The sequence below is a fragment of the Psittacula echo genome, assembly GCF_963264785.1.
Source record: "Psittacula echo genome assembly, chromosome: 2".
In the NCBI taxonomy this organism is placed as follows: Eukaryota; Metazoa; Chordata; class Aves; order Psittaciformes; family Psittacidae; genus Psittacula; species Psittacula echo.
The window spans coordinates 1,783,680-1,809,577 of record NC_137737.1 but is presented as its reverse complement, the minus strand read 5'-3'; the positions used below and the strand labels follow the sequence as shown (position 1 = coordinate 1,809,577).

General features: G+C 43.8%; 1 protein-coding gene across 1 annotated transcript in view; it reads left to right on the top strand.

Moving 5' to 3' along the window:
- The window catches only part of ELMO1 (engulfment and cell motility 1), a gene marked incomplete at its 3' end in the record, with an annotated part of 224,602 nt that extends 200,484 nt beyond the window's left edge, over nt 1–24,118 (top strand). The window contains exons 17-21 of the mRNA XM_080639645.1: nt 3,074–3,186; nt 10,607–10,714; nt 14,048–14,130; nt 19,333–19,410; nt 23,918–24,118. Coding sequence (XP_080495771.1) covers nt 3,074–3,186; nt 10,607–10,714; nt 14,048–14,130; nt 19,333–19,410; nt 23,918–24,118 — 583 coding nt within the window. The remainder of the gene's footprint in view (nt 1–3,073; nt 3,187–10,606; nt 10,715–14,047; nt 14,131–19,332; nt 19,411–23,917) is intronic.
- Nucleotides 24,119–25,898: the final 1,780 nt, after the last annotated feature.

The window sequence follows — 25,898 nt, the reverse complement described above, 5'->3', positions numbered from 1 at the left end:
TTTTCAATCTTATCTTACAGAGTCACTAATGCCTGCTCTGAATGCATGAGGTGATTAGGAGAGGGCATAGCTACAAACCAGTTCTGGGATTACTTTTCTGTTGTGTTGTAATGATTTAAATGGCTGTAATATGCCCCATAATGGAAGGAAAACAGCTAACGAGAGTCTTAACGCATAGCTGGGGACAGATATAACTGGTGCTGCAGAAGAACTAGCATCGTTTTGAATAATATACATAATTTCTCATAATTTCTGGATACAACAAGAATTCAGGTCTGTTACTTTAAAAGTAAGCAGCTGATGGCAGCGTTACCTATAGTGCCAAGACCAGTAAGATCAGAAAAGTAGGGATCATGTATATTACTGTGTGGATTTCTCAACCCTTCTGCCTTACCAGCCCACTGACTTTTGCCATTCTTACGTGCGAGGAACCCAGTTGAAAACTAACAGCAATTTGTAAAGTCACCGTCTCCTTAAACCTTCCGAGTTCATTCTCTCTCTTTGCAAGGCGCAAGCTGTTGAGCCAATGTCGTCTGAAGGACAGGCATAAAATCTTCACGCAACATATTTGCATTTCTGATCTCCCTTTAGCTCATTGTTCCTGTTTGGGTTTAAAATTAGGCAGGAGGACTACTTGTACAGGGACTTTCATCATGTTTAATAACTCCTGTCTTTAGACTCTGAGGAGCAGAACTCCCTTGCATTCAGAAGGCTTTCTGAAGGAAACATAAAGATTCAGAGCAGCACTTGTTTCGTTTTACTGTGTGCTGTGGTTTGATTGTTCTGCCCCATTTCTGTCGCCTTGAAGTGGTGGAACAGAAACCGTAGCAGTGAGGAGCAGTAAGTGGCAGGATCACCTTGCAAAGGCGTACCTGGAGTCATGATATCCGAAGAATAGCTGGAAAACATTGAAGTCAGAGTAACCATGTGTTGGCATGAGCTGCCAACAGTAAAGACAGTAAGTGCAAGTGACCATGGTAAGGGATGGGTGGACTTACGTGGCGTCACTGCAGACTGTTTCTCCCTGGAGTAATGAGTTGTCCCCACAACTTCTGTGTGTCCAGGTTTGGGGACAGTAAAACAGAAGAGAGTACCACCTCTGAGTTTCACAGTCGTGAGAACAAATATATGCATGTGTAAAGGGACTCCAGCACATCAGCAAAGAGGGGGAAGGTGTCTCTTCTTTCCTACCTCACTTCCTCCTATGGAAAGTCTGCCTTAGACTGTGAAATACTTGAGAGAGGATTACCTGTTTATTTTTGGATTGGTTAAAAAGCCTCCTCTTCCTCTGGTTCGTAAAGAGCATATGGGGCTTCAGAGTACAGACGAGGGACTACTATGAGCAGTCAGGTGTTAATGTGCTGGGTGAGCCATTCATTCTTGTCTTCCTAGTAGTGTCTGAAAACTATGATGTTATGATATCCTTAACACCTATTTAATGATAACCATCCAATTTCTGAGTTAAACTACCTAAACAGCCAACTGATGTTTATACCAGTCTTGAGTGTTTGAAATCAGTCCAGCTGGAGATTTAGATATAGCCTGCACTGCTGAGTAATCCACACTGTGTTTTGACACTGTTATCCTCAGCTCCTGCTCCCAGCTTTTACCTGAGGAATGAGGAAGCTCATCAGCTCGGTAAAGGCAAGGCATTAATTCAAGCACGGATTTCTTTTAATCATAGTGCTTAGCCATTCAGCATTTTCATGTCTTAGTTCCCAAAAAGAGAACGACAAGGCTTGAAAATTATCCTAAAGGACTAATAATACATTTCAAAAGGTGGTGGTTTCTATAGTGACAGTGCTTCCTTAAATTGTGACCAGCTAGATTTTTACAGCTTGTAAATATGCAGCAGGTTATGCATCAAAAACTCCAACCATTTTGTTAACACATGGGGGAAAGATGGATGGCATTTTGGTTGAAAGGCCTTATCTGCGTAGCAGAAGACTTCCAGTGGTTTCAGTGAGGGTCTGACAGATCAAAGGTATAAGATCCAAATGAATGTGGAAATCAGCAGAGATGGGGCTCTCTAAGTTGTCCAGAAGAGAGACGGTTTTGTTGTCTCTATGGGATACCGTAGCTTTGCTTCCTTTTGATGCTGGAATATACTGCCAGACAGAAGGATTTTTGGTATCACCTAATTTGCACAGCAATGCAAAATGATGGTTCTGACACACTTCATGCTTTATAAATCCTCTGCACATTCAGTTATTTTTTTAATCTTCCTAGTTGTCAAGTTGGTGTTTAAACCTGTCTTTTATGTATTCTTAATGAATCTAAGTGAGGACATAACTGATGAATTCAGGCATCTGTGGATCCATGTGATGCTGTAGGAAATCAAACTTTAAATGTTATGTGCATATGTTTTATGCCTAGTTCTTGACACGCTGAACTCTTACCAAAGTAGGATGTAGAAGATGGCTTTTGTAAAGGATCTATAATATTATTGCTAAATGCTGTGGGTTTCTGCAGTCCTGGACAAGGGTAAAGTTTGATCCTTGAGGAATTCCCTGGTCATGGGTTAGTCTTCCACAAAATCCTGATAACAGTTAATCAATTGCATGGCATGGATTGAATAACAAGCATATAGCGCTGGTCATTATTTTAGCTCACTGGCCTTGCTCAGTGTTTTTTATTGTTGTTTCAAGATGTGTTTTAGGCTGCTAGTAAAGTATGCCGGCAGAGGATTGTGCAACAAAAGGTGACAGACCCTCAAATAAGCTTTGCAGTGCTCCTATGATGAAAGAGCATTATTTGCTGCAGAAAAACCTTGTTGATGCGTTATAGCAAGTGCTATTTTTAGATGAGTAAAGTAAGAAACAAATAAGTGACTTGCCTGAGTCATACACTGATGTCGTAGCAGTGAGATGTCTGTAACAGAGCCTGACTCCCATTCTCTGTTATAAGAAAAGGTGGGTTTTTTAATAGACAGATTAGATTCTGACCTGGGCCTGCCTGTGACTGTTGTCCCCTTCAAACTCCTTGCAGAAACATCTTGTGAGACTCTGTCTCAGAGGGAGGGAGGATGGTCTTTGATTGACTTTGACAAGGGTCTACTTTCTCTTTCCCCAAGGGAGCTAAAAGAGAAGATTCAGCCTGAGATCTTGGAACTGATCAAGCAGCAACGTCTCAATCGACTTGTGGAGGGCACCTGCTTTAGGAAACTCAACAGTCGGCGTCGGCAAGGTACGGTTCAGACTGTGCAGTCTGCCTTTTTGTTGTCACTTTTGTCCAGACATTGAGATCAGGAACGCTATTTTTACTGGCAAGGTCCTGGGTTGTAGTGCTGTCTTGACTGCTTTTACCAGGAAGCATCTGAAAGCATCTCAGCTACAGCTGTTGTAAAAGTTCTTGTGTTTCCCTGGATCTTGTTTTGGCTTCATCATACAGATCATCTGGAACAAGTCCAGTATTTGACAAAACTCTCAAGCAGTAGCCTTGCACTCTGAACCCTCTACAGAAATAGCACATGAAACTTGGTGTAGCCAGAAGTTGGATCTCTCAGACTTGGACCACCTTTATATGTACAATGAACTCATTCTGCACCTCTCCCTCTAGTACTACTTGTCCTTGGTATTTGTCTTATATTACCATATACACTAAATGTATCCTGGTGTTTAAAAATGCTTTTGAAAGCACTTAGGTGAGTAATTTGTGTACCTTCAGATGAATACTTGGTTGACACAGAAGGATTATTTTCCCAATCATATGAGACATTGCTCAGTGCTAGATTTAGAGCTTATTTTGTACAGCCGAACTCCCTGCAGTTCTTTTCCCTTCAGGGAGGCATGCTGCTTTCTCTGGACAAAAGAACAGGTACACAGTGTAACCTCAGCAGATGAACTAAAATTTCTATCCCCAAATTTCCCTTTAAAAACCTCAAGTTGTGAGGATTCAGATTGCCATTTGATTTCTGCTGTAAACACAAATTACAACGTTACGAAAGCTAAGAGCAAGAACCAACAAAGATCAATAGTTGAGACCTTCAGATCACTTGTGGAAAACTGCTTTCTTCCCTGCGATACCCCCTTCCTTAGAAACAAGGAGGCAATTTTCCTTCATGTCAGGGGGTTATTTCGGAACATTTCAGAGCCTTTATGGAAGGGTTGAGTTGAAGGCAAATGAGCAGCTTTAAATCCTCTTTGTCAAGCCTACAAACACCTATGAAGCCCACTGCACACACCTGAGGGAAACAGCATTAATATTCCACTGTGTCTTTCTATATAGACCTCATAGAGAGGCATGAGACATGATTTCCCTTCAGCAGCATATTCATGGAGTGAAAGGAGCTAAAGTAACACCGAGTTTGGTTTGGGTAGCGGTAGTGAGGGTTGTTCGCTTGATTCCTCTCAGAGCCTCAATCCAAATAACTGGAATTGTAGAGAAGGAGCAGGGCTTGTGGCAAACATACTCTCCTTTCGGCAGATCTCCAAGAGGAGGATAGACCAGTTGTTTTATCTTAAACTGTTGTTAGTTCATGATTTATAGGATCAAAAGCCTTCGGGGGTATAAATTGGTTTGACTTAGAATCGTAAAATCATAGAATAGTTAGGGTTGGAGGTGAAACTTCTATGAGTGAAGTCGAAGTTAAAAAAAGCATTAAACAAATAATCAGTGTAGTCTTCTGTTGAGATATAACGTAATCCACAGTTGAAAAGGTTGCTTGGGGTGAATCGTATAGGCCACCAAATTAATTGCTTGGATGTCATATTTATACAGGGACAAAAAAAGTCATGATTCTTTGGGAACAAATAAAACAGCCTCAAAGAATTTGATCTTCTCTGAAGTACATTGGGTTTTGTCAGATAAAAGCCCGTTTAAAAGGCAGGTTTCCACATGCCCTGAAGAGTTGTGTGTGCTTTATGTTAGACTCCCTGCAACAGAAATGTGAACTATCCATCTGGGAGGGAAGGAGAAGGCATAACCATTACGGAAGGTGATGATTCAGGAGGCCACCAGGACTCAGTAAGATCTAACACCGTGTGATCTAATGAAGCAGCAAAGTATTGTTTGTAAACACAAGCATGTTTGGTATATGAGCCATTCAGTTGGGATCCTTTGTTAGGTATGTCCAGTGCCTGGCACAGTCAAATAGCAAGTAGTGGTAGCTGGCACAAAGCAGAAGCAGCTCTCTTGAGATCAACCTTATCCTTCAGGGTTTCCTGTGACATGGGCAAAGCAAACTGTGAGACCAGGGCTATCATGGTGTCAAAAACTAGGAGATGAAGTGAAGTGAATGGAGGGCCAGAGGTTTAGCTAGTGATAGGGTTCCAAATTCCTGCGTGTGTCTTCTGTTAGCCTCATCCCACCTCCCCATCTCCTCTCCCCCAACCCACCTCATGTCCTTACTGAGGGTTCAGAAACCCTGACCCCTGCTCACTGCTCCAGCTGAGCTCACTTGCCATGGAGCATTACCAAGACCCTCAAGGGGCTGTGGTCCATGCAGATTGATAAAGAGCTGCATAGAAATGGGGAGTGCGGTGAGACATCACGATTTGCCTGTTATGTGGCAACCCATTTGGAAGATACTGATTCCTCTACCTCTCCTGTGATTCCTTTTTTCCCCTGAGACAATCTTGGAACAGAGGTCAGAAATCAAAATAAGAACCAGCTGAACATGGCTTACACGGAGATGCTGAAAGCATTAAATTGCCCATTTAAAAAATCATTAACAGGCATTATCCCATAATAAAGACTCCAGAGCAAACTTCTGCTAAGACTATTGTTTGAACATGTGGTAGGACATGCATGGTTAGTCACAGCAACCTGGAAAAATTTACTTACAAAGGAACAAGCGGGGAGTTTACAGCCTCTTACAGCCTTTTGAGAAGAGGTGAAACACTGTGATATAGCCTTGGCTTTGGAAAGCCTTCGATCCAACAGGTTCGATCCAACTGGGGGGATGCTGGAGATTAAACAGAGGTATCTGTGGTCAGATCTCTGCCTTTTGTGTTTCAGCACAGGATTATCCTATCAGCAGGACCTCTCTGTAGCTGAAAATCAGAAATACCTTCGTTGTCCCAGCAGGATCCTTAGCACTTTCAAAGAGAATACATGGCCTTTCCCTTGCAAGGGTTCATAGGAGAACTGCAGCACTAACTCCTGTTTGCACTGGGTATTCTTAATCTGTTGGAAATGAAAGCAAAACCTGGCCTGCCCTTCTGGTCATTGTTCCAGAGCAAGCCATGAAACTGCAAATCCCCACTTTGTCCCTTGACTGTGGGCATCAGCTGGCACATAGACCTCTTCAGCTTTCCCCTTCCTTAGCTGATTCCTAAAAGAAAGGGGACGAGGCTGAAGTGAAAGTCTGCAAAGCACTTTCCAACCCCAGAAGTTATTTCCAGTGGAGCTAAGTAGCAGATAAAGGCATTTTATTGAGGATAATATATACTTCTGGTGCTGTCATCCTACTGCATTTGTAGTTGTGTTGCTGGATGCACTCTTGGAAGTAAATACCCCTCTTAGGTTTATAAAGATTATTGAGAAACTGTGTGTTACTGAAGTGGTTTTGCAGCCAAAGATGAGGTTTCTTGAGCAGTAATTTTTGCAAGGGAAGGAAAGCCTGGTGATGCACACCATGAAATCAAAACCACCAGGCACAAGTAAGCTGGAAAGAGAAAGCTTAAATTAAAACCAAAACTCAAGTGAAGACAGGTTTTCCATCTCTTGCTAGGATGAGTAACTCACAGCTCTGAACAAGTAAATACACTTTGTCTTTTTTTTCTGCCAAGCCTCTTTGCTGCTGCTGCTCCATCCCACCCTCCATAGGCCCATATAATGTTCTGCAAGTGACTTGCTGAAAGGGCCAACCAAATATGCCTCCGCAGGTCAATTATTCACCAGTCATTTCCAGGGCTTGCTGGCTTTCATCTGAGCAGTTGAGACCAGTTAGAGTGAAAATACGTCAGTACGGTGGTACTAGAGAAAGGCAACACAATGAAAGAAGGGTGAGTCCATGTACATCTGTCTAAAACCCAGACAAATACCCATGTTTTCACTGGTATATTTAAACGTGCGTGCCTGTTGCTACATCCATGAGGAAGGTTTTCTTTGAACAGAAATCTTCAGCTATCTTGGGATAAAATGTATGCTCTCAGGCTTTTGGCTGTGCATATCTCAGCTATTTTCTCCTCAGATTCTAAGTACAGAGCAGTTTTGTACTAATCACAGCACTTCCTTACCTGGGACAGCATTGTTAAGGGCATATGAGTCATTGGCCATTAATGCACTTGGAAAGGCACTGTGTAAATGGCCAAGCACTCTGCAGCCCATCAGCAAAATGATCTGTCCTCTACTCTTTAGGCACAGTTTTGAATATTACTCTTCTAGCCAAATTGTGGCCAATTTTGTTATTTGGGATCTTTTTCCCGCAGCCTCATCTACACCCTTTACCAATGTTCTGTGATGTATTTAACCCACTGGGTGCTCTTACATGAAATTATCTCAAAATCAGACCATTTTCTTTGAAACATTTTCAGGTGGAAAACCAGAAGGATTAATTCTGTTTCCCAAAGAGGAATCCATAGCCCTTTAATTTGACTGCATCAGTGGTCAGTGGGGTAAAAGGCATGAGGACTCACCAGTAAATGACGTAGTGTCCAAAAATAACATAGGATAAAATAAGAGTTTTAGCTCAATAGGAGGAACTTTGGCTTTGGGGCAAATTGGTGAGACTGGACTTAAATGAGCTCCACACCTTCCTGAACAGAGTTGCCCTGCTCCAGCTGTGCACATAAACACGGATCTGCCAGCTGTAGGGCACAAGATCTATTGGGAAATGCCTGTCCCAATGCCTCTTGTGGCACTTCAACCCTGCATACTGGGGCTTAAGAGCTCTGGAGGGTTTGGGTGGTAGTTTTGATTTGTTTTATGAACATCACTTTCTAACTGTGGTAGAAAAGAGCTTTTCCTTCTGCTAATTTTTTGCTGATCAATTCCGAGCTGCGAGTCAATGTGGGCCACTTCCCATGTGCTGTTCTGTAATTAAGATTTCTTCACCCTTTTTGCCAGTGGAAGCAGTTCCGTGTAATTTTGATTTTGACTGCAGCATTATGTTATACACCACGTTCCCAATAAAATCCCATTCAGCGCTTGCACTACGGCACAGTAACATGCATCCTGTCTGAAACTGTTCCCCTCCCAGGAACTGGGGTGTCACACAAGTGGGATGTCATCTGATCAACTGTTTGTAACATCATGTGCATCTGTAAAACCCACCCCGGCTGGTGAGGCTGAGGTGGCTGGGGGAGGAACGGTTACTTCCCATCACTAATGCTGAGGGAACCTCGTTAGTTCCGTTTGTAGATCTCATTTAAGGTTTTCCCCCTTGACAGCAAGGCTGTGGCACAATGGCAGTCAGTCGTGAGCCCACAGGGGAGTTGTGCTGGGCATGCTTGAAGCTACAGGCTGTGGCTTTTAGTTTTTAATTAACCTTGGGTTATGGGGAATTGCTGTAAAAGGCTCCACGAGCCTTCCGAGATTGGGTTTCTTCCCACAAAACCACCCCTTTGCAGAAATGAAGCAAGACGTTTTCACTGAGGGGTTTTCCCCTCTTTCCTTATGGGAACAGGGTGTTGAAACAGGGCTAAGGTTAAAGAGCCAAGCTTCTTCAGCCTAAAGGTTTCAGACACAGACTGTCCAACGAGTTAGTGGTGTGTGTGTGCTCTTCCCATGAGAGTCTATTGAATGAGGGCTCCTGCCTGCTCTAGTTTCAAATCCCTGCAGAAGCTTTGCAGGTAGTGTTTCCCTCTTGAAAGCCCACACTGCCCAATGTTGTGTGTACTGCTGACAGTCCAGAGGTGCTTATATTTCAGCAGCTTTTGTTGTATGCATCACAAAATCATAATCTCAGGCAGCCCACCATAAATCTTTCAGTATTGTGCGTGCCTCTGAAGTAAATAACCAGAATCTGTCCTGTTGCCATTCTGAGCCTTTGCCAGCAGTTTGTGAGGTCTTGAAACCTTTCTGTAGAAGGGGCTGCGTGCTCAGAAAGTGGTTTTAAGTGTGGAGTTTTTTTCTGCCAAACGTTTTTATCCACCATGACAAAGGCATTTAAAAGGGCACATGGAAGCCCACTTTCGCCATTCAAAGCTGAATTGGCTTTTATGTTTTATTGCATTGCATTTTCAGTGGCTGGCCAAGGGACTGGAGAGTGTCCTTTAGAAAGAAGTTGGGTCCATTAAGGCAGTATTTTACTAACAGAGCCAAGAAGTCCTTCCGTTGCTAACACCACAATCTCACATGTGCTGGCTTCGGTGGTTCTACTTCCCCAAGGTTTTATCCAAACTGTTGTTCCATTCACACCCAGCAATTGCAGCACCACGGGGCTGTGTCAATCACAGAATCATAGAGTCAACCCGATTGGAAAAGACCTTTAAGATCCAGTCCAACCATTCCCCAGCACTGCCAAGTCCACCACTAACCCATGGCACTGAGGGCCTCGTCTACACAGTTTTCAACACTTCCAGGGATGATGATCCCACCACTGCCGTGGGCAGCCTGTTCCAATGCCTGAGTATGCTATCACTTCCCTAAATTGTCCCTTAGGCTGCTGCTTGGCAGCATCAGTGCTGAGCACAACAAAAGAAGCGCAGAGCCAGAGAAGCCCTCTCCCCCCTCCTGGCATTTGAACACCTAGCCTTGCTGTGAGCTTTTGGAGATTTATAGCTTGGATGTAACAAGATTGTCTTGTTGACAGCTTAACGTTACGGGATCTATTTATCAAATAGAAAGTGTTCTGACAAGAGAGGGTCACATCCTTCTTGCCATTTCAGAAGGTGAATTGGCAAGCACCACCCCTGCGCTAGGCAGTGCGGTGGTCTGCCCTGCAGAGGTGATGTGCTTCACGGGTGCAGGTTTTGATGACTGTTGTTAAGGGGAATTATATCCTGCAAAGCAGGAGTTGGCAGGAGATGTAAATATACATCTCCTGTGAGGGACTAAAATGCAAACTGGAGTGTGACTGCATGGTCACATGTATATTTGTGACCATGGAAAGCACCAGGTTATCTGCAAGACGAGCGAGTTAAGGTCTGCTTTTTGAATCTTGGCATGTTTGTTATGTCCAGTCCCTCCACACATACGGGGGTGTTCTCCCATGTCTGTTAAAAGACATGAGTCATAATTTTCATAAAATATGGGATATCTCAAATGTATCAGGTTTTCGGTGTCCCACACAAGACATCTGGCAGGGCTTAATTCTCACATAGTGGGGACTGAATACAATATTCTACATAGTGGGGACTGAATACAAAGGGGTTTTGGGTACATCAGAGTTACCCACTCAAAGCAGTGGTTACTTAGCCAGTCTGCGGGGGTATATAATATCATGTACAACTAAGTCCATTGTTTCTTGCTAGTATTCATTTTTGGAGCTGATGACTAAGTCACTAAAACATACAGTAGATGAATGCCAGCTTCAGTTAATCAAGTAAAATTAGTGAGCAAAGTCCCTGTCCTACTTCTACGCACGCCACATGTTCCTTGAAAATGTGGAAGAAGATGGTCCTTCCCTGTAGTGCCTCACCTGAGTAAGCTTTCTCCCATGCTGTTGCTAATGCTGATGAGGACATGTTAGTGACCTTCTTTAATGCGTTTGTTTTAACAGACAAATTCTGGTATTGTCGACTTTCACCTAATCACAAGGTGTTGCACTATGGAGACTTGGAAGAAAGTCCCCAGGGAGAAGTCCCCCACGATTCCTTGCAAGATAAATGTAAGTCATGTGCAATGTTTGTGCTACTTTTGCTTCTTTTGTGCTAGGTCCTCTTTATAACTTGTATATTCCTGTTAACAGGGGACATTATCAACAGCTCTGTGTGCAGAGATGGAGAGCAGGGGACATTTCCTGCTGCATTCAAACACTTCTCTCCTGGCTTTGGCAGGGGTGTGTGAGGGCTGAGCTCAGCTTTCCAATGAGTTCATAATTCCATTCAGCCTGGAAATGTCATGCCTTTCACAGGGAGGAACACAGTTTGTTTCCATTGCTCATCTAACTGCAGGTGTCAAATTCAAATACGTGGGCATATTCAGAAGAAATTCTGTCTGCAGAGACAGATGTTCCTTCTGTGGCAAAGAGTCCCAGTGACTGCAGGAGAAATCCTTGGCAGGCAGAGGTCTTTTTGGTATCACAGGGAGTGGAATTAAAGATGGCACATTGCTGTGACCAGTGTTGAGAGGACCTCACCATTCCTGTGTACCCAGCTGGGTGCAGACACGCCTCTGGGACAGCTCCTACCAGGGGATTTAGCAGGATATTTTAATGGATAAAACTAATTTTGGAGCCCTTCAGAACAATCATACTCTCATGGTAATTTCTCTTCATCCATCAAAATAAGTTACAGAGATTTAACCTTCGATCCTGGGAAACCTCTTTTTACGATGATGGGAATAATCATTAGTGTAGTTCTGTCACCAGAAAGTGACTTCAGGAAATCAAGCATTGACTAAGGAATCATTGCTTTTTGTTCTTTTTTGGAACTCCGTAAGTAGTAAATGCCATTCTTGGCATTGTCAAATTAGATCTGCTTGTACAAGTATTTGAGCTGGTAGATCCACTTCTGTCTTGGAATGGCAGAAAGACGGATTTTCCAGAAGTTGGAAAGTTTTCCAGCCTGAAATGAAGAAAGGAGAAAATCAGGGATTTAAACTTCCCTGTATGTTAACAAAATGTTTCTGCTCCCCCAGCCTGTCCCCAGGCAGCATCTTTTAACATTTCTAAGTGGAAAGAGGAAGAAGAGCCTGTCTGATGCGGAGCCCTGGCAGTTGGCAGTCACGTTCCCTTGTTTCCATTGCCTTACAGATTGCCTCAAGGATGTTTCACGCCCTTACTGCAGTCTTGGCAGAATGTAGGGCAGGGGCTCACTTTGCTGCATTGGCACTGGAAGAGGCTGTTTTTTGTGGAGGAGGCTTAGAGAAATAGCCCTTGAATGTCACAGGAGCATCAGAAGGACAGGAGAGTGAAGGTCACGCTTGAACTGCAGGCGCGGTTCGGAGACCAGCAGTTCCCAGATTTATTTGCATTGAGCATGCTCAAGCCCCTGACCCTGACTTCAAGCTTCATCTTGCATTTGCATTTTCCATAGGCTCTTGAGCCTACTCAGGAATGTCAGGATCCCATGGGGACAGAGGGATTCCTACTTTAGAAACCACTGAGCCAGACCCATATGTTCCCTGTGCATGCAGCAGGCAGAGCAGATATTGATGCAGTTTGAGAATGATGGGGTGATTTCGTCAGTATCTCAGGTTTTCAGGCTATGAAGGATACTAGATTTACCACAGTGCCAGCCACATTAGAGTTTAATTAAGCCGAATTGAGACTATTGCAAGATACAAGGTGATAAAGTAGCACTATTGTTTGAAATGTGTCAGGCCAGGCTGGCTTGGGAATTTTACGGAACATTTTCCAGAGATGTGCTGGTGTTCTTTGGATAGATTTATATTGAATTTTGAACTATAAAGGTCTGAATATGATGACCACATTGTCAGCGTTTGGGAGCAGGTCAACAGATGAAAGAGAATAGGTGGGTAAGAAAAAGGAGGACCCGGAGAAGCAGCACAGGGCATTCTGTGCGATTCTTACCAAGCTTGAATAACCAGTGTCTGCCTCCAAAAATGCGTGTGAGGGTTTTAACCTTTTCACTCCTGTGAATGTCAGCCCTCTCTTCAGGTTGTCAGAGTTAACAAGCTGTGCAGACTCCAGCTGGGACAGAAAGCAGTTGCCCTCCTTCCCAGGGCTTTATGTGTTGTGAGCACATCACGTTTGTGCTCACACCTTCCAGCATCTTGTAGTCAGCTTCTGATGCCATCTGAAGCCTTTGATTGTGTTTTTCCTAAGCAAGGAATAAGCCAAGTTCCTGATTAAGATCAGGATGTCACATCAGTCTGTGATCTCCCCTAGGAACTGCATTCCAGATCGCAGAGATCAAGCCTATGAAACCTGGCGAAAAGCCTTCTTGGTTGAGAGATACAACATGAGAAAACCCTGCCTTATGCAGAGAGATCGTTTTTCTGGGCATCTGCAGCGAATGGCAGGAATTCTTTCTTCTACCGCAGTTGCAGTCAAGTCTCCTTTGCTTCCCAGTTTGTCCTAGCTCACCCTCTCCTCACAAAACCAGTATCTCTTCTTGACCCCAAAGTAGGGGAGTGTCAGAGACATAATAACTTCAATTTCTTTTAAGTTTTCTATGCATAGAAAGTCCTCTAAAAAGGTCTATTATATCCCATGCTCTCCACTTGACTGTAGTGCTGAGGTAATCTGTAATAAAATACATAGTATTGCTGTACCCAGTAGGAGAGAAAATGCATTTCTCCTCTTCCGTATTTCTATTAGAGTTTGTAAAGAACAGGGCAGTAACAGATTTTCATATATTATGCTGTTCTCTCTCTATATATAATGCTTTTCCACAGCCACAAGGATAATGGATTATTTATAGATTGTAGAAACTGTCACTCACTGACCAGATTGTATTGTGGAGCATATAGATTCTCCATAATGTAATTGCCATTGGAAAATTGACTTCCACTTGGAACTCGGAGACATTCATCTTTATGTTTCAGTGACCTCACTGTGTGAGTGCGTCTGAGTGGCAGCAGCTTCCGTTCAGGCAGGCATTAAGAGAAGGACAAAACAGCATCAAGTGAGGCAGGGTCCAGCTTGCCCAGCACACTCTCTCCAGCAGAGACTTTACCTGGGTGCCTAGGACAAAGCAACAATAGGGCAGGCATATGGCATTAGTAAGGCAGGAAAGAGTATATGTTTTCTAGATACCTGGCTACGCAGAAGAACTGACGCAGGTGCAGAGCTATATGAAACATTCTTACCCAAAGGAGTCTCAACAGGCAAGAAAAAGCATACTCAGATTTTTATCCAGATGCCTGAAATTTTCTCAAGACTCACTGATTCCTATTTCAGCAGTTTTCTTTCTTACAGCAGGCTGGAAATGGCAGTTTTAACCCATTAGTCTTGCACTTTTTAGACCCTATAGCTTTTGTACACCGTGGTTATAACTGATTTTCTGGCTTTTGCTTTTGTTCTTTTTTAATGCAGTGCCAGTGGCAGATATAAAAGCTGTTGTGACTGGGAAGGACTGCCCTCACATGAAGGAGAAAGGAGCTCTTAAACAAAACAAGGTATGGCTCTCAAATTGCTATGAACACGCACCCTGCAGAATAGACAGCTTGTCAACTCGACCTTCCCAGAAGTAATACTGGGTATTTTTCACTCCCGCCTGCCACCTTTCTGTGTATGCACACACTTTGTTTTCACCTCAGACCGTTTGAGATAAATTACTGGGACGGCCTACCCTCCTTCGCTCAGGTTTCATGGCAGATGTGCATTGTGATGTACCCAGAGCACATTAGGATGGTCTTTGGTAGTGATGTTTTCAACCTCTAAAGCAAAGCAGTTTTGACTGCTGCTACAGAGCACACCAGCAGTGACTATAGGTACCTACTCCCGTATTGTCTCTGATAAATAACTAGTTTATTCCACCTGTGTTCTCTGGTGAGCTGACATTCAGTGAACACCAGCACATGCCAAAATTGCTGTTAATGTCCAGCTGATGGCATCTTCAGGTACAGTCAGGTAGAAATATAACTGCCAACGAAAGGATGTGGGGTAAACGTTGGGCAATTAATGAGGTGAAATAAGGATTGCTTCAGCAGTGCATTTGGGAAAAAACCTGTAGGAGACAATGGTCAGCTGAAATTGGATTTATGCTCCTTTCAGTTTCAGATTGAGAACTGTAAACTGACAGTAGGACTCAAATTGTACAGCGCCAGAATCTTGCAGAGTTTTTGTTAGTGAGAATTGCTACCACAGCAAGGCAAGATGGAGTTCTGAGCTGAGTCTGACATCTTTAGTGGTTAAGGTCTTTGTACCATACTGTATGAGGCATGTTCATGAGTTTTCTATCAGGCCATGCTGTTTGACTGTACGAGAAGGAGTGAGACTCTAATGATGTTCAGTCTGACCCAGAAGCACACCCTGAGGTGTGGGAACCAGATCAGAGGATTGGAATAATAAGAATTTCTAGTTGGCTGAAACTGAGAAATTTTGGGCCCAACAAGAAAGAGATTTTGATGAACAAAATGAAGAGTTCCTGCTGCAACACTCTAAAATTAAAATGCATGTCTTCAGTGTTCAAATAAATACTGGGAAAAAGCAGTTCTGATGGGAACCATAGAAAATGGAAAGGCACTGTCAAAACTACATAGAACCACAGAATCAGCTGAGTTGGAAAAGACCTTTGAGATCATCAAGTCCAACCCACAACTTTTCTTTCCTTAGCTACACATAGATAAGCAGAGCATCTTGAGTATTCTTTGCATTTGTTGCTGTAAGTCTCTCAGGATACTGTCATCTCCTTTCAGCATTGGCTTTACATGGTTGGAAACGAAAAAGTCAAGCCAAGCAAGTAGAAATAATCCCAAAGGCATTGTTGCTTGCTGATTTTCTGAATCAGGGTGCTAACACACACAATAGATGGCATACAACTCCTACCACATGTACCATCAGCAGCATTTGGCTGGGGCATTTATATGATGCATATAAAATATTTATAGTGCTTCCTTGTCTCAGCACTCATATGTCCGCACAAAAAGGAATGATAGGAAGATGGAAAGCAGTGGGTGGTAGTGATGGAAATGTGTCATCTTGATGGAGCAGTAATGTCTAGATAGTATTTGATGCTAAACAGCAGTGCTGCAGATCCGTTTGTGCTCCACTGTCCCCATTGCCCCTTTTCCTCAGGTAGAATTGGTGGAGACTCACATAAAAGTTGTGGCTGAGGATGTGAAGATGAGAAGCTGATAGATAGCATGGCTGGAGCATTCCATTTGTGAGCCAGGCAGTCATAATTGTGATGGGTTTACCATTTCCGGTGTGGGTTTTATTTTTTCCTTCCCTGATTCCTTGTTTCTTCCCCTGGGAATCACAGAATCCCTGAAATTAGTTGTCATCGCAATCAAGCCGTCATGCTCAGTATTGCAATTGCTAAACTGACATCACAGGAGTAACAGATCATTGTTTGCAGAGTATCCAGTTAATGTGGACAGGGAAATGGAAACCAAACGCAGGAAGGCAGACACAGAGTGCAGTTTGCCTGAGTTTGCTGTATGAAACCTTTCACTTCCTGAGATTTCATCATCAGTGGTATATTTTTTGAGAAGCCTTTTCATCCTCTGCTTCCTTGGTACACGTATAACGACCACCTTCATGTTTATTCATTGGCAGCAGAGAAAATTGCATGGCAGAATGCCACTGCTCTGAGCACAGCTGGAATTGGCAGAAGGTCCATAACGAAGGCCTCAGCGTCTCTTCATTTGCCGGCGCGTGGCCATTATTCTTCCTGTGGGACCATTTAGAAATAAATAAGAGTTAAGCTGAATTGGAATTTGCATGCATATGAAGCTGAACGACTTGATAGGACCAGTCCTGGATCCATTGTTGTTCATCTTGCTTGCATTTTTAAATCAGATTTAATTTTGAAGTCCTTCTTTCTGACTCTCGAGTAATATTAATAGATTTCAAGGACACAAAATACATTAGATTTTACAGCCCTCAAAACAAAGCATGAGAGAAGGACTTGGAAAAAACATTGCCATCTATTTCTAAGTGTTCTCCTATCATCTTTTATTCGCTGATGTGGCAGTCTTCAGGCTTGGTGCCTTTTTGGGCAGCAGAAATGGTTCTGCTCATTGCCGTGTTGAATGCAGCTTCCCTTCTCTTTTATTTCACATTGGTTGAACAAGTTCCTTGCCTTATCCTTTTATGGATAATTCTAATTAGATGTAAGCAAGTAAATCTTCACTATAAGGGTGCGCAGAGAAGCTGTGGTTGCCCCATCCCTGGCAGTGTTCAAGGCCAGGTTGGACCCAGGGGCTTGGAGCAAGCTGCTCCAGTGGAAGGTGTCCCTGCCCGTGGCAGGGGTTGGAACTGGATGAGCTTTAAGGTCCCTTCTAACCCAAACCAGTCTGGGATTCTCTGGGGGAATCTTCTGGCTCTGGCAAGCAAACTTAACATGGCTATGGTCTCAGCCTTTTGAGGCTGCTAATGACAGAGTAGGCAGAGAGCAGTGAGATCATTCCAGCTTCATGGGGTCACTCAGCTATAGGCACCCAAAATGCCTGTTCATCAAAAATAGCTTGTCTCTGGCCCATGTGAGGCACCATTGGAGACTGGGAAGAGAGAAGCTCCAGGTGTGGGAAAGCAAGCTTTGCCTCATAGCACTTACAGCTGCTTTCCCGCAGTGTTGAAGCCAAGGAGTGGGAATTGCCCAGCCAGCACGTGCAGAGGCTCTGGTTTCCTGTTTTCAGGGGATCCCAAAAGAGAGGCAGGTCCCAATGCCGCTACCTTGGACAAGCAACTGGGGAAGGGCAGGGGTCTGATGTGTGTGAGGGTGGAAGGAGTTCAGGGCATCTAGGGGTGAGTTCAGCAGGCTGAGGTGGGGAAGGAGGAGAGCAAAACAAAGAGGGAAGGAGCAGGTTGGAAGGAATGGGAAGGGAAAAGGACCAGAGAGGAAAAGAAACTGGTGGAAAAGGCTGGAGTGCAAAATTACTTTGAAAGGGAGGAGAGAGCCACAGATGGCTGATAGAGACTGACCAGTTTTCCTTCAGGAATTGCCAGTTCCTCAGGATTCCCTGTCGTTGATGGGAACATAACAAAAGCCGGTGGGGTGCCTGACAAGTCAACCACCAAGACCACCGTCAGTGTGGAGGGACAGTTGGCAACTGCAGCTCCGTTGGCTTCCATTCTCCTTGACAGTTTGCTGCACATGAGGTGGCAGAGATGCTGGCACCTGGAAGCTGCTAAGTCCTGAGCCTTTAGTCTCCAGAGCAGCCAGCAAAGAACTGGACCAGATCCAGGGCTGCCAAACTCCCACTTTGCCCCATGAAGGGAAGCTCAGTGCCCTAAATGTAGCCCTTTCCCATTCCTTGCCTGACTGGCAGTGACCAAACCCATGGCTCCCTGGGATACTCTTTCAGGCAGGGTTTTTCCTCTCCTTTTCCTTTCTTTGAGATGAACAAAACATTCAAATCCTTGGGATTTCCCAAAGGGCAGGGGCTGGGCCTGTGGGATTGTTGTTGACCTTCTTGAATTTCAGGACCATCACAGCAGAGCACCACGAGCCCTTTTTTCAGTGGTAGGCTTTATTTTCACAGCCTCAGCTGCATGACTTGGCATGTTCTGTCAGGGATTCCTAACACCCTGCAAGGAGATAATGCCAGGTTTGTGTGGGCAGAGGTAGATTTGTTTCTGTAATGAGGGACATCACTTTTAATAAGGTGTGGCTGAGAGATGTGCCTGAAACACTTAGGCTGTGTGAGCTGTGAGCCATTTGCTTGCTGAGTGCATCAGCACTATTAGCATCTGCAGCTTCCATGGGGATTTAACACAGAGCTTCATCTTGTGGCCTGGCAATACAGCAAGTTGGACCTGATAACTCGAGGAAACAAAGAGCATTTCCCATGAGAAGCCTGATCTCTGATCATCCAAGATTATCCCCAAGGATTCAGGCTCTGCTCTTTATTACACAGCTCAGAAATGAAATAACCCTTACTGAAATGTCTGTTGTAGACCAGGAGCTAAGGGGTAGAAATCTAGAGAGATGTATATGCTGCAGTCCCCACGGTCAAGTCTTCCATTTCAAAACTTCTGGGTTTCCCCATAGGAGCCCAGGTGACTTTCTGGGACTTGATGAATTCCCTTTGGCACCTCTGAGATTCAGTGCTGAGGGGAAAAAAGATGATCATTTTCCTTTCCCAAGGTTCATTTGGTTCTTTAAGTAACTCAGACAGTTCAGTTTGACTGAGGCTGCTGATTCTAGTTCAGGTAGAAATAAAATGACAGAAATCACTTGAGAATTAATAATTCAATACATTTGCAGCAGTGAATAAAGCAGAAGTGTACACCAGGAGATTAACTGTCCTGGCAAGGTTTTTGACACAGGGAATCAAACCTTGCAGAACTTTGTGAGTTGAATCTATACAAATTGAAAACAGCTACGGGTCTTCATAAAGAGCTTGTTGCACATGGACTATTATGCATTATATTGATTGTGGTCCTCACCATTGCCTAGCTCAAATTCGAACTCAAATCCATGACTCAGTGAGCTACAGGCTGTGATTTTGTTTCAACCAAAGCATCTGTGGTGGGGCTCTTGCTGTGCCAGTCTGTTGCAGTCGTCTGGTCTAGCTTTGGCCAGGCAGGAGAGTACATAACCTATTTTTCCACTTGGTTTGGGGAATAAGTGATAGGAAAGAAAGGCAGAGCTGAATGTATGAATGCCTCTCTCATGCAGCACTAACACGTGTCAGTTTGTGTTGTTCCAGGAGGTGCTAGAGCTTGCTTTCTCTATATTGTATGACTCGAGTGGCCAGTTGAACTTCATTGCTCCAGACAAACATGAGGTAAGTCAAGTTCAGAATATAGACTCTTCTTTTGAAGCCCTCTCTAGATGCCTTATGGCAGCAGACAGCTTTATGAGGACTTAAGGGTGGTCATCTTGGCATATGATATGGGTCAGTCCAAATCTGGGCTATGTCTCCAACAAACTGAAAGCAGAGGGATTAGTATGGGAGCAGGACCTTCTGCAATTTGCATGCAGTCTCCTGAGCCATAGAAGGAATGTGTTTTGTATTGGTACATCATAGAGCACATGGGGTCTAAATTAAAGATCAGAGTTTCTAAGCCCTGCTGAAATATGAGCCATAAGTGAAAGAAAGAAGAGAGCTTGGGCAAACCTTGTAGTTCCTCAGACCTTGCTCACCGTTTCCCGGTGTGATAAAGATTTGTCTTAGTCTGCTCTACCTTAGGCACTGAAGAATTTTGCTGTGTGTTCGTTTTAGTGGGCTTTAGTTCAATGCTGATGATTTGCAAGCTCTTAAAGAATAACTGCCATCCTCAGCTCATCTTGCTAATGCCAGCATAATCAAGTCATTGCTGGGTCTGGATTTCAAAGTCTTGTGTACTCCAGAATGGCACAGCCACTAATTCTTAGTTTAACGTTGCTTAAGATGATTTGTGACAGGTGATCATAGAATGTCCTGTCTATTACATCTCCTCAAGGGAGTGTTGCAAAAGCAAAGCAGAATGACAGCCCCTTCACTGCTTCCTTCTCTGACTTGCAAACACAAGGAAATAGACATTTTTGCTTGTTGGAAAGTGGTGGAACTGATTTACCTAATTATGTGGAAGCACTGGATGCGTTTCTCTCAAAGAACCTCCAAGTAAAGACTTAGCACAATGCACTATATTAAATATATATATATAAGTTTTTCCTTCTTATTTCTAAAGCAACAAGAGTTGGTGTTTGGTTTGCATGCTTATTTTGCATGCTTAATTTGTAGCATCACATCTGGTCTCAGTTCAGGACCCTGTGTTAAGATGCTAAAACAGAGAAGATTGCATTAAACTGTCTTATACTGTAGTGTTATTAAAGTGCATGAAGTGTATTTAGATACTCAGCTTCAGCATTTGCAAGTCTGGATTAAAACCTTCAAATAAATGTTGGTTTTAGGAGAGGAATAAGGCTCTGCTCATGTAAGATTTCATGGGGATTAATATTTGAGTGTCATTTTCAAGTATGTTCATTCCAGAGCAATATTTGCTACTCAGTGTTCGTGTAAGAGGAAGTAGCACAGGATTCCAGGGATAATGTGTCATTAGAGCTGTAGGTCTAAGCAAAGCATGGTTGTCTTCGTCCTCTGAACTGAACATAAGTTAGATGCTTTCCGATATAAATTCTCCAGAAGCTGAATTCTAGACTGTTTCGGCTCAGAAGTGCAAATGGTCATGAAAATTAACGCATTTTTCAGCCACTTGTATCTCAAATATAGCCTGTAGCTACAAGTGTATTTTAATGGCCTAAATGTTCAAAATCTACTACTGCACCCCCCTGACAGGCAGTAGCGTTGTGAGGTGCACTAACCCAATTGCTTTTGACTGTGTTAACACACCTATCAGTTCTCTTTTGATCTTGTACAGCTTATTTGAGACAAAATTAATACATTCAAAATCAACGCAGCCAGGGGCAGCAGCCTCTGCTGCTATTTGACAGCTCCCAAGTGAATGTTCTTACAAGGGCATCTCACTTCCTCTGTAGCATTCCATGGCCTGCAGAAGAGTCAGTTGGGATGGAAGTAGATGTACAAGTGTTCAGAGGAAGCACCCACAAGTAAAGGCAAGCAGCATGTTACGAAGCCCACGACTCTTCCATCAGATAATGGGGGTGCCTGTCCATAGGAGTGTTAGTTTAGCAGCATTCCCAACTTGGGAGATTTTATAGGTGACATCCCAAGAGTTGGAAAGGTTTGTGTAGAGCACCAGGGATGGTGTTAGGACATGACTGTTGGAGGTCAGACTTAACAGGAGGGTTTTAAGCACTTCTGCAGTCCTTGTGATTGTAGAGTGAGGTTGGAATGCAGGAGTTGAGTGTGTCCTGAAAACAAGAATTGAACTGGGATCATAGGATTCAGGTTGCAAGGGGCCTTGGGGTGTCCCAGGTCTGACCTCTTGCTCGGAATAGGACAGCAGTGAGCTCAGAGCAGGTTGCTCGGGGCTGCGTCGGGGTGGATGAAGCCTACACAACCTTGCTGGTTGTCTGGTTCCACTGAGTTGACTCTCAAGGTATTTCTTTGATAAAATCTCATTACTGGAACCAGTATCATTGAGATTTGGACCTCATTCTTGCACACTTAAGTTTGGCAATAGCTTCAGCCATCTGTTCAGGCTTAATGCTAGCCAGAGGATCCAGCACTGTGAGATCACGCCATCGTATTTGTTTTTCATTTAAATACTAATAGCTGGTTTCAGCTGCATAGCAAAAAGGTGGATTAATCTTATCCTTGATTTTTGACAGAGAAACTGATGAGAGAGGCCATAATTAGATTCCTTTGGAGTTTTATGAAAATGAATCTGTAGTAAATTAATTTTTCAGTGACTCTTCGTCAGTTTTGCATAGTAAAAAGAAAAAAGCTTCTGAATGAATGCCTCCACCATCTCATTAGGATTTCTCTCTGCTCAAAATTTACAGGAGTGTAATTAACTGCACTTGCCAATATGGAGATTAGAGAGGAAGCCCCTTTTCCAGGCCATTCCAGGCACTCATCCGAATTGTGTCCAGAATTTGGTTTCTGTGGGCCCTGAATGAGTTATATCTGGAAGAGGAGAGAACTGCAGTTCTGCTTTCTGGCTGGCTGTGATTCCTCCCTCGAGAAAGCTCTGGCCGAGCTCACTGAGCAGGTGATGGATGATGTACGTCAGGGGCTGCATCTGTTGAATGGATGCTCTGCTCTTCTGTAACCTGAGCAGAGCCTTTTGCCTTTCTGTTCCTTTCCTCATAGTGAATTCTGGGAAGACTTTCCCAAAGAAAGGTTTCAAATCTATCATAAACCAGATATAGTCTGTTCAAAAATAATTACATTTCTAGGCTGCCGTCCTTCTTTTCCTGCTATTCTGTGTGCACTCCACTAAAATTGCGTGCTTTGGAAGTCTTCAGTGACACGCATTGACAGCCTGGAATAGGCCGGCTCAGTTGTTTATGTAGTACTTGTTAGCAGGACAGCCTGAACCCTGAAGTCTCTTCTATATAGCTTATCTCATATTAAAGCTACAGCTTGGCTTACCAACACCCTGGGTGAAATCCTAGCTCTGTTACTGTTCCGTTACTGATTTAAATGGGTTAGATCTTTACTTTGGATGCTGAAGTGTGTTAACCATCCCATTGCAAAAATACGCCCTTTTTCTGGATGGAGACTTACCCAAGAGGGGGTTTTCTTTCTCTTCCTTAAAAATAATCCTCATTTCTGCTGTGGGATGAAGTCAGCCATGGCTATCTTTAGACTCGGTGGTGTCATGTAGCAAATGGTCAGCTAAATTTGAAATCCATTTCTTGGCATGAAATCCAGCAGAAGTATTTGTAAGATAAAAATGCAGTTGCAGCTGATTTAATTTTCTCCTGCAAACTAGGACACAAGTTCATGATTGAAATCTTTATTTTTAGATGATAGCATTTCAGTACTTCTGTTCAGAGATGAATAAATGGCGTGTAGTAATAAATGAAAGTGACTTATTTGAAAGACATTGACTCTACATCACCAGCCCCCCTGGGTTTCTTGCTGATTCTAAATGGTTGTTCAGGCCGTGTTTATCACAAGCTGTCAGCTGCTGGGAAAGATGGCATCTCCTGTTAGGAAACAGCTAACAGTAAGGTAGAGGTTTTAGAGGCCAGTTCAACATTTGCAGCATTTACAATTACACCAGGTAGTTTGGCATTTAATTTTCATGAAGGACACAGCATTGACTGACTCTGTGGGTTTCACAATAGGTTATTTTGTGTAAAATAGTGGTAAAGAGGGCATATATACGTGAGACCCCGTCTTTGTGTAGGTCAGTGGATGCCATTTAATCTATAGGAAAGCAAACCGCAATAAATCTAGGTGGTTGGTACAGGCTTTCTTAAGCAGAGTCGAGGATTTTGTGTGGGATTCAGTTCACTTCACTTGGCTGTCATGGAATTAGAAGATTCATACAAGATAATTAGGCGGCTTCTGTAAGTACTGGGGAAAGAGAAGGAAAAAGAGAGGGGGAGAAGGAGAGATCTGCAGAGGTTCACTGTCCTATGCTGTGTGTTCTCTCTCCCATAACTATTGAAGAATATTCAACAAGAAGTTTGGAGGAGATAGCAAATTGCCAAACAACCACTCTCATTTCTTCCCATTTTATGGAATTGCTTTCGCATTTTCTAAGCAGCTCAGTGGAACGTGCCTCCTTCATGCTACCAGCTAATAAAATAAATCGGCCTCTCTTTAGGTCTCTTTGTAAGTCCCTGTGGGAGCAGTAACTGGACCAGGCCAGACAAGCAGTGGGTGTACACAAGGTCTGTTAATGATAGTTTTTATCTTTTCTTTTTTGCAGTATTGTGTATGGACCGATGGGCTGAATGCCCTCCTTGGGAAGGACATGTTGAGTGACCTAACGCGGAACGACTTAGACACGCTGCTCAGCATGGAGATAAAGCTACGCCTCCTTGACTTGGAAAACATACAGATCCCAGATGCTCCCCCACCTATCCCAAAGGAGCCCAGCAACTACGACTTTGTTTATGACTGTAACTGAGGCTGCCACTGAAACTGGCTTCGAAACTGGAAATATTATAACTGGAGAGATATTGAAAATAAAAAAAGAAGAGTGTGAGGAAAAACCAAGAAACCCACTTGTGCACCTTGGATTTTGGCTTTGGGGAGGGGTGTAGAAACACTTGCATTCCTCCCTGCTCCCTGCATCCCTTCCGTCCCCATTCCCATCTTCCCCATTGCTCATCCAAATCCACATTGCTTTAATTAACTCATAATTGCAGGCCATCGGCCTTGCTTAAGGCAAAGACTTGCCACTAAGAAGCACCCTCCCCAGGACTTTTTTTACGTTTTTAATACTGGAATAGACATTCTTAAACTAAAGGACGCTGTTACCCAGCTGCATGCCTGTGACACCCACTTGGCAGGGCAGAGGCTTTAACTGGAAGGAGGAGGGAGATAGGGAGCAGAAGTAGCTACTGTAAGCAGAAGATTTCCCCAGACACTCCCCACGAGTCTTCTCACAACCGAGTCCAGTGCGATGATGAAATTGGCTAACTGCTTCCCCATGCTTGCATCACTCGGCGCTGTCATTTCTCTTTCCACTGTCATCTTGGCTCTTGCCACCAGCCGTCACCCAAGCGATGGGCTCCCCGAGCGGAAAGTCTGCAGGTGTTTGCTGTACCATACGCTGCAGTGCTGCAACAGCTTTTCACTTCTTTTCCTCCCAGCTCTTAAATAGCCCCACACTAGCAGATCGTTCACACCAACTGTGTCAGGAAGCCACCAGTGTGTCCCATCCCTCTGGCATTCCTAAGCCACAGTTGCCTCTCAAATTGGCTTGTTGCTATTTGAAGTGATTTTTGTTTTCTCGGTCCAGAGTTCAGCAGTACTTCCACAGGTGAATTACAACTGCCAGGCACCCAGGTTTACATTGTTCTCATTGCTACAGTGTTAGAAATTAGCAAGGGGTTATTTTGGTTTTGTACGGGTTCTAATTCTTTTATTTTATTTTGCCAAACAAACCTATTTAATGAAACCCAATTCCATTGTGAGTACTTCCGGAGGACGATATTTTTACTTGATTTCCATTTGGAACATTTGCCCTGATGGGAAAAAGAAATAGTATTTCCCTTCAACTTCACTGTTGAATAAAAATCTGAGTTGTGATGATTCTTGGAACTTTGTTTTTCTTCTGAAGTTGTCTTTTATTCTCTGTGGTTCCTAGAAGTGTTTGGTACAAAGAGGAGGGTGAAAAGTGGAACCGTTCTTATCTGCGTCGATTTGATTTACTTACTCATTTGTTTGTGGTGACAAGGATGGGATGCATCCAGAGTTTTCCATTGCCATGGGTGCACGAGCCTTCCTGTGAGAAGGACCCTTTGTGAAGTCTGAAATCACAGCACACTGATGTGCTCGTGGTCGGTTTAAGGCTGCTGCCTTTACCATGCTTGCTGGAGTAACTGTCTGCCTGTGTTTCCTCTGTTGGGAGTGTTTCTGGCTGCAGCAGGTTGGTATTGGGGAAGTCTGCGCTCCCTGCTCGTGTTCTTGTAGGTGTTTCTCTAAGTTCAGTATCTGACTCCTAAACTGCTGGGTCTAGACCTAGAGGAACCCACCAGCCCTTTCCCTCCCACCACACCTGCTGAAGACAGACATTTATTTGCTGACTTCCTCTGCTCTTGGACCCTGCTGAAAAAGACTGTGAAGGGGTTTTACCAGCGCCTGTGCTAGTGAGAAACCTGGCGGGTGTTTCCAGTCCAGACAGATGCAGAAGACCTCTGCTGAGGTGTCCTTTGCTCCATCCAGCTGGCTCTGAGCTCTCT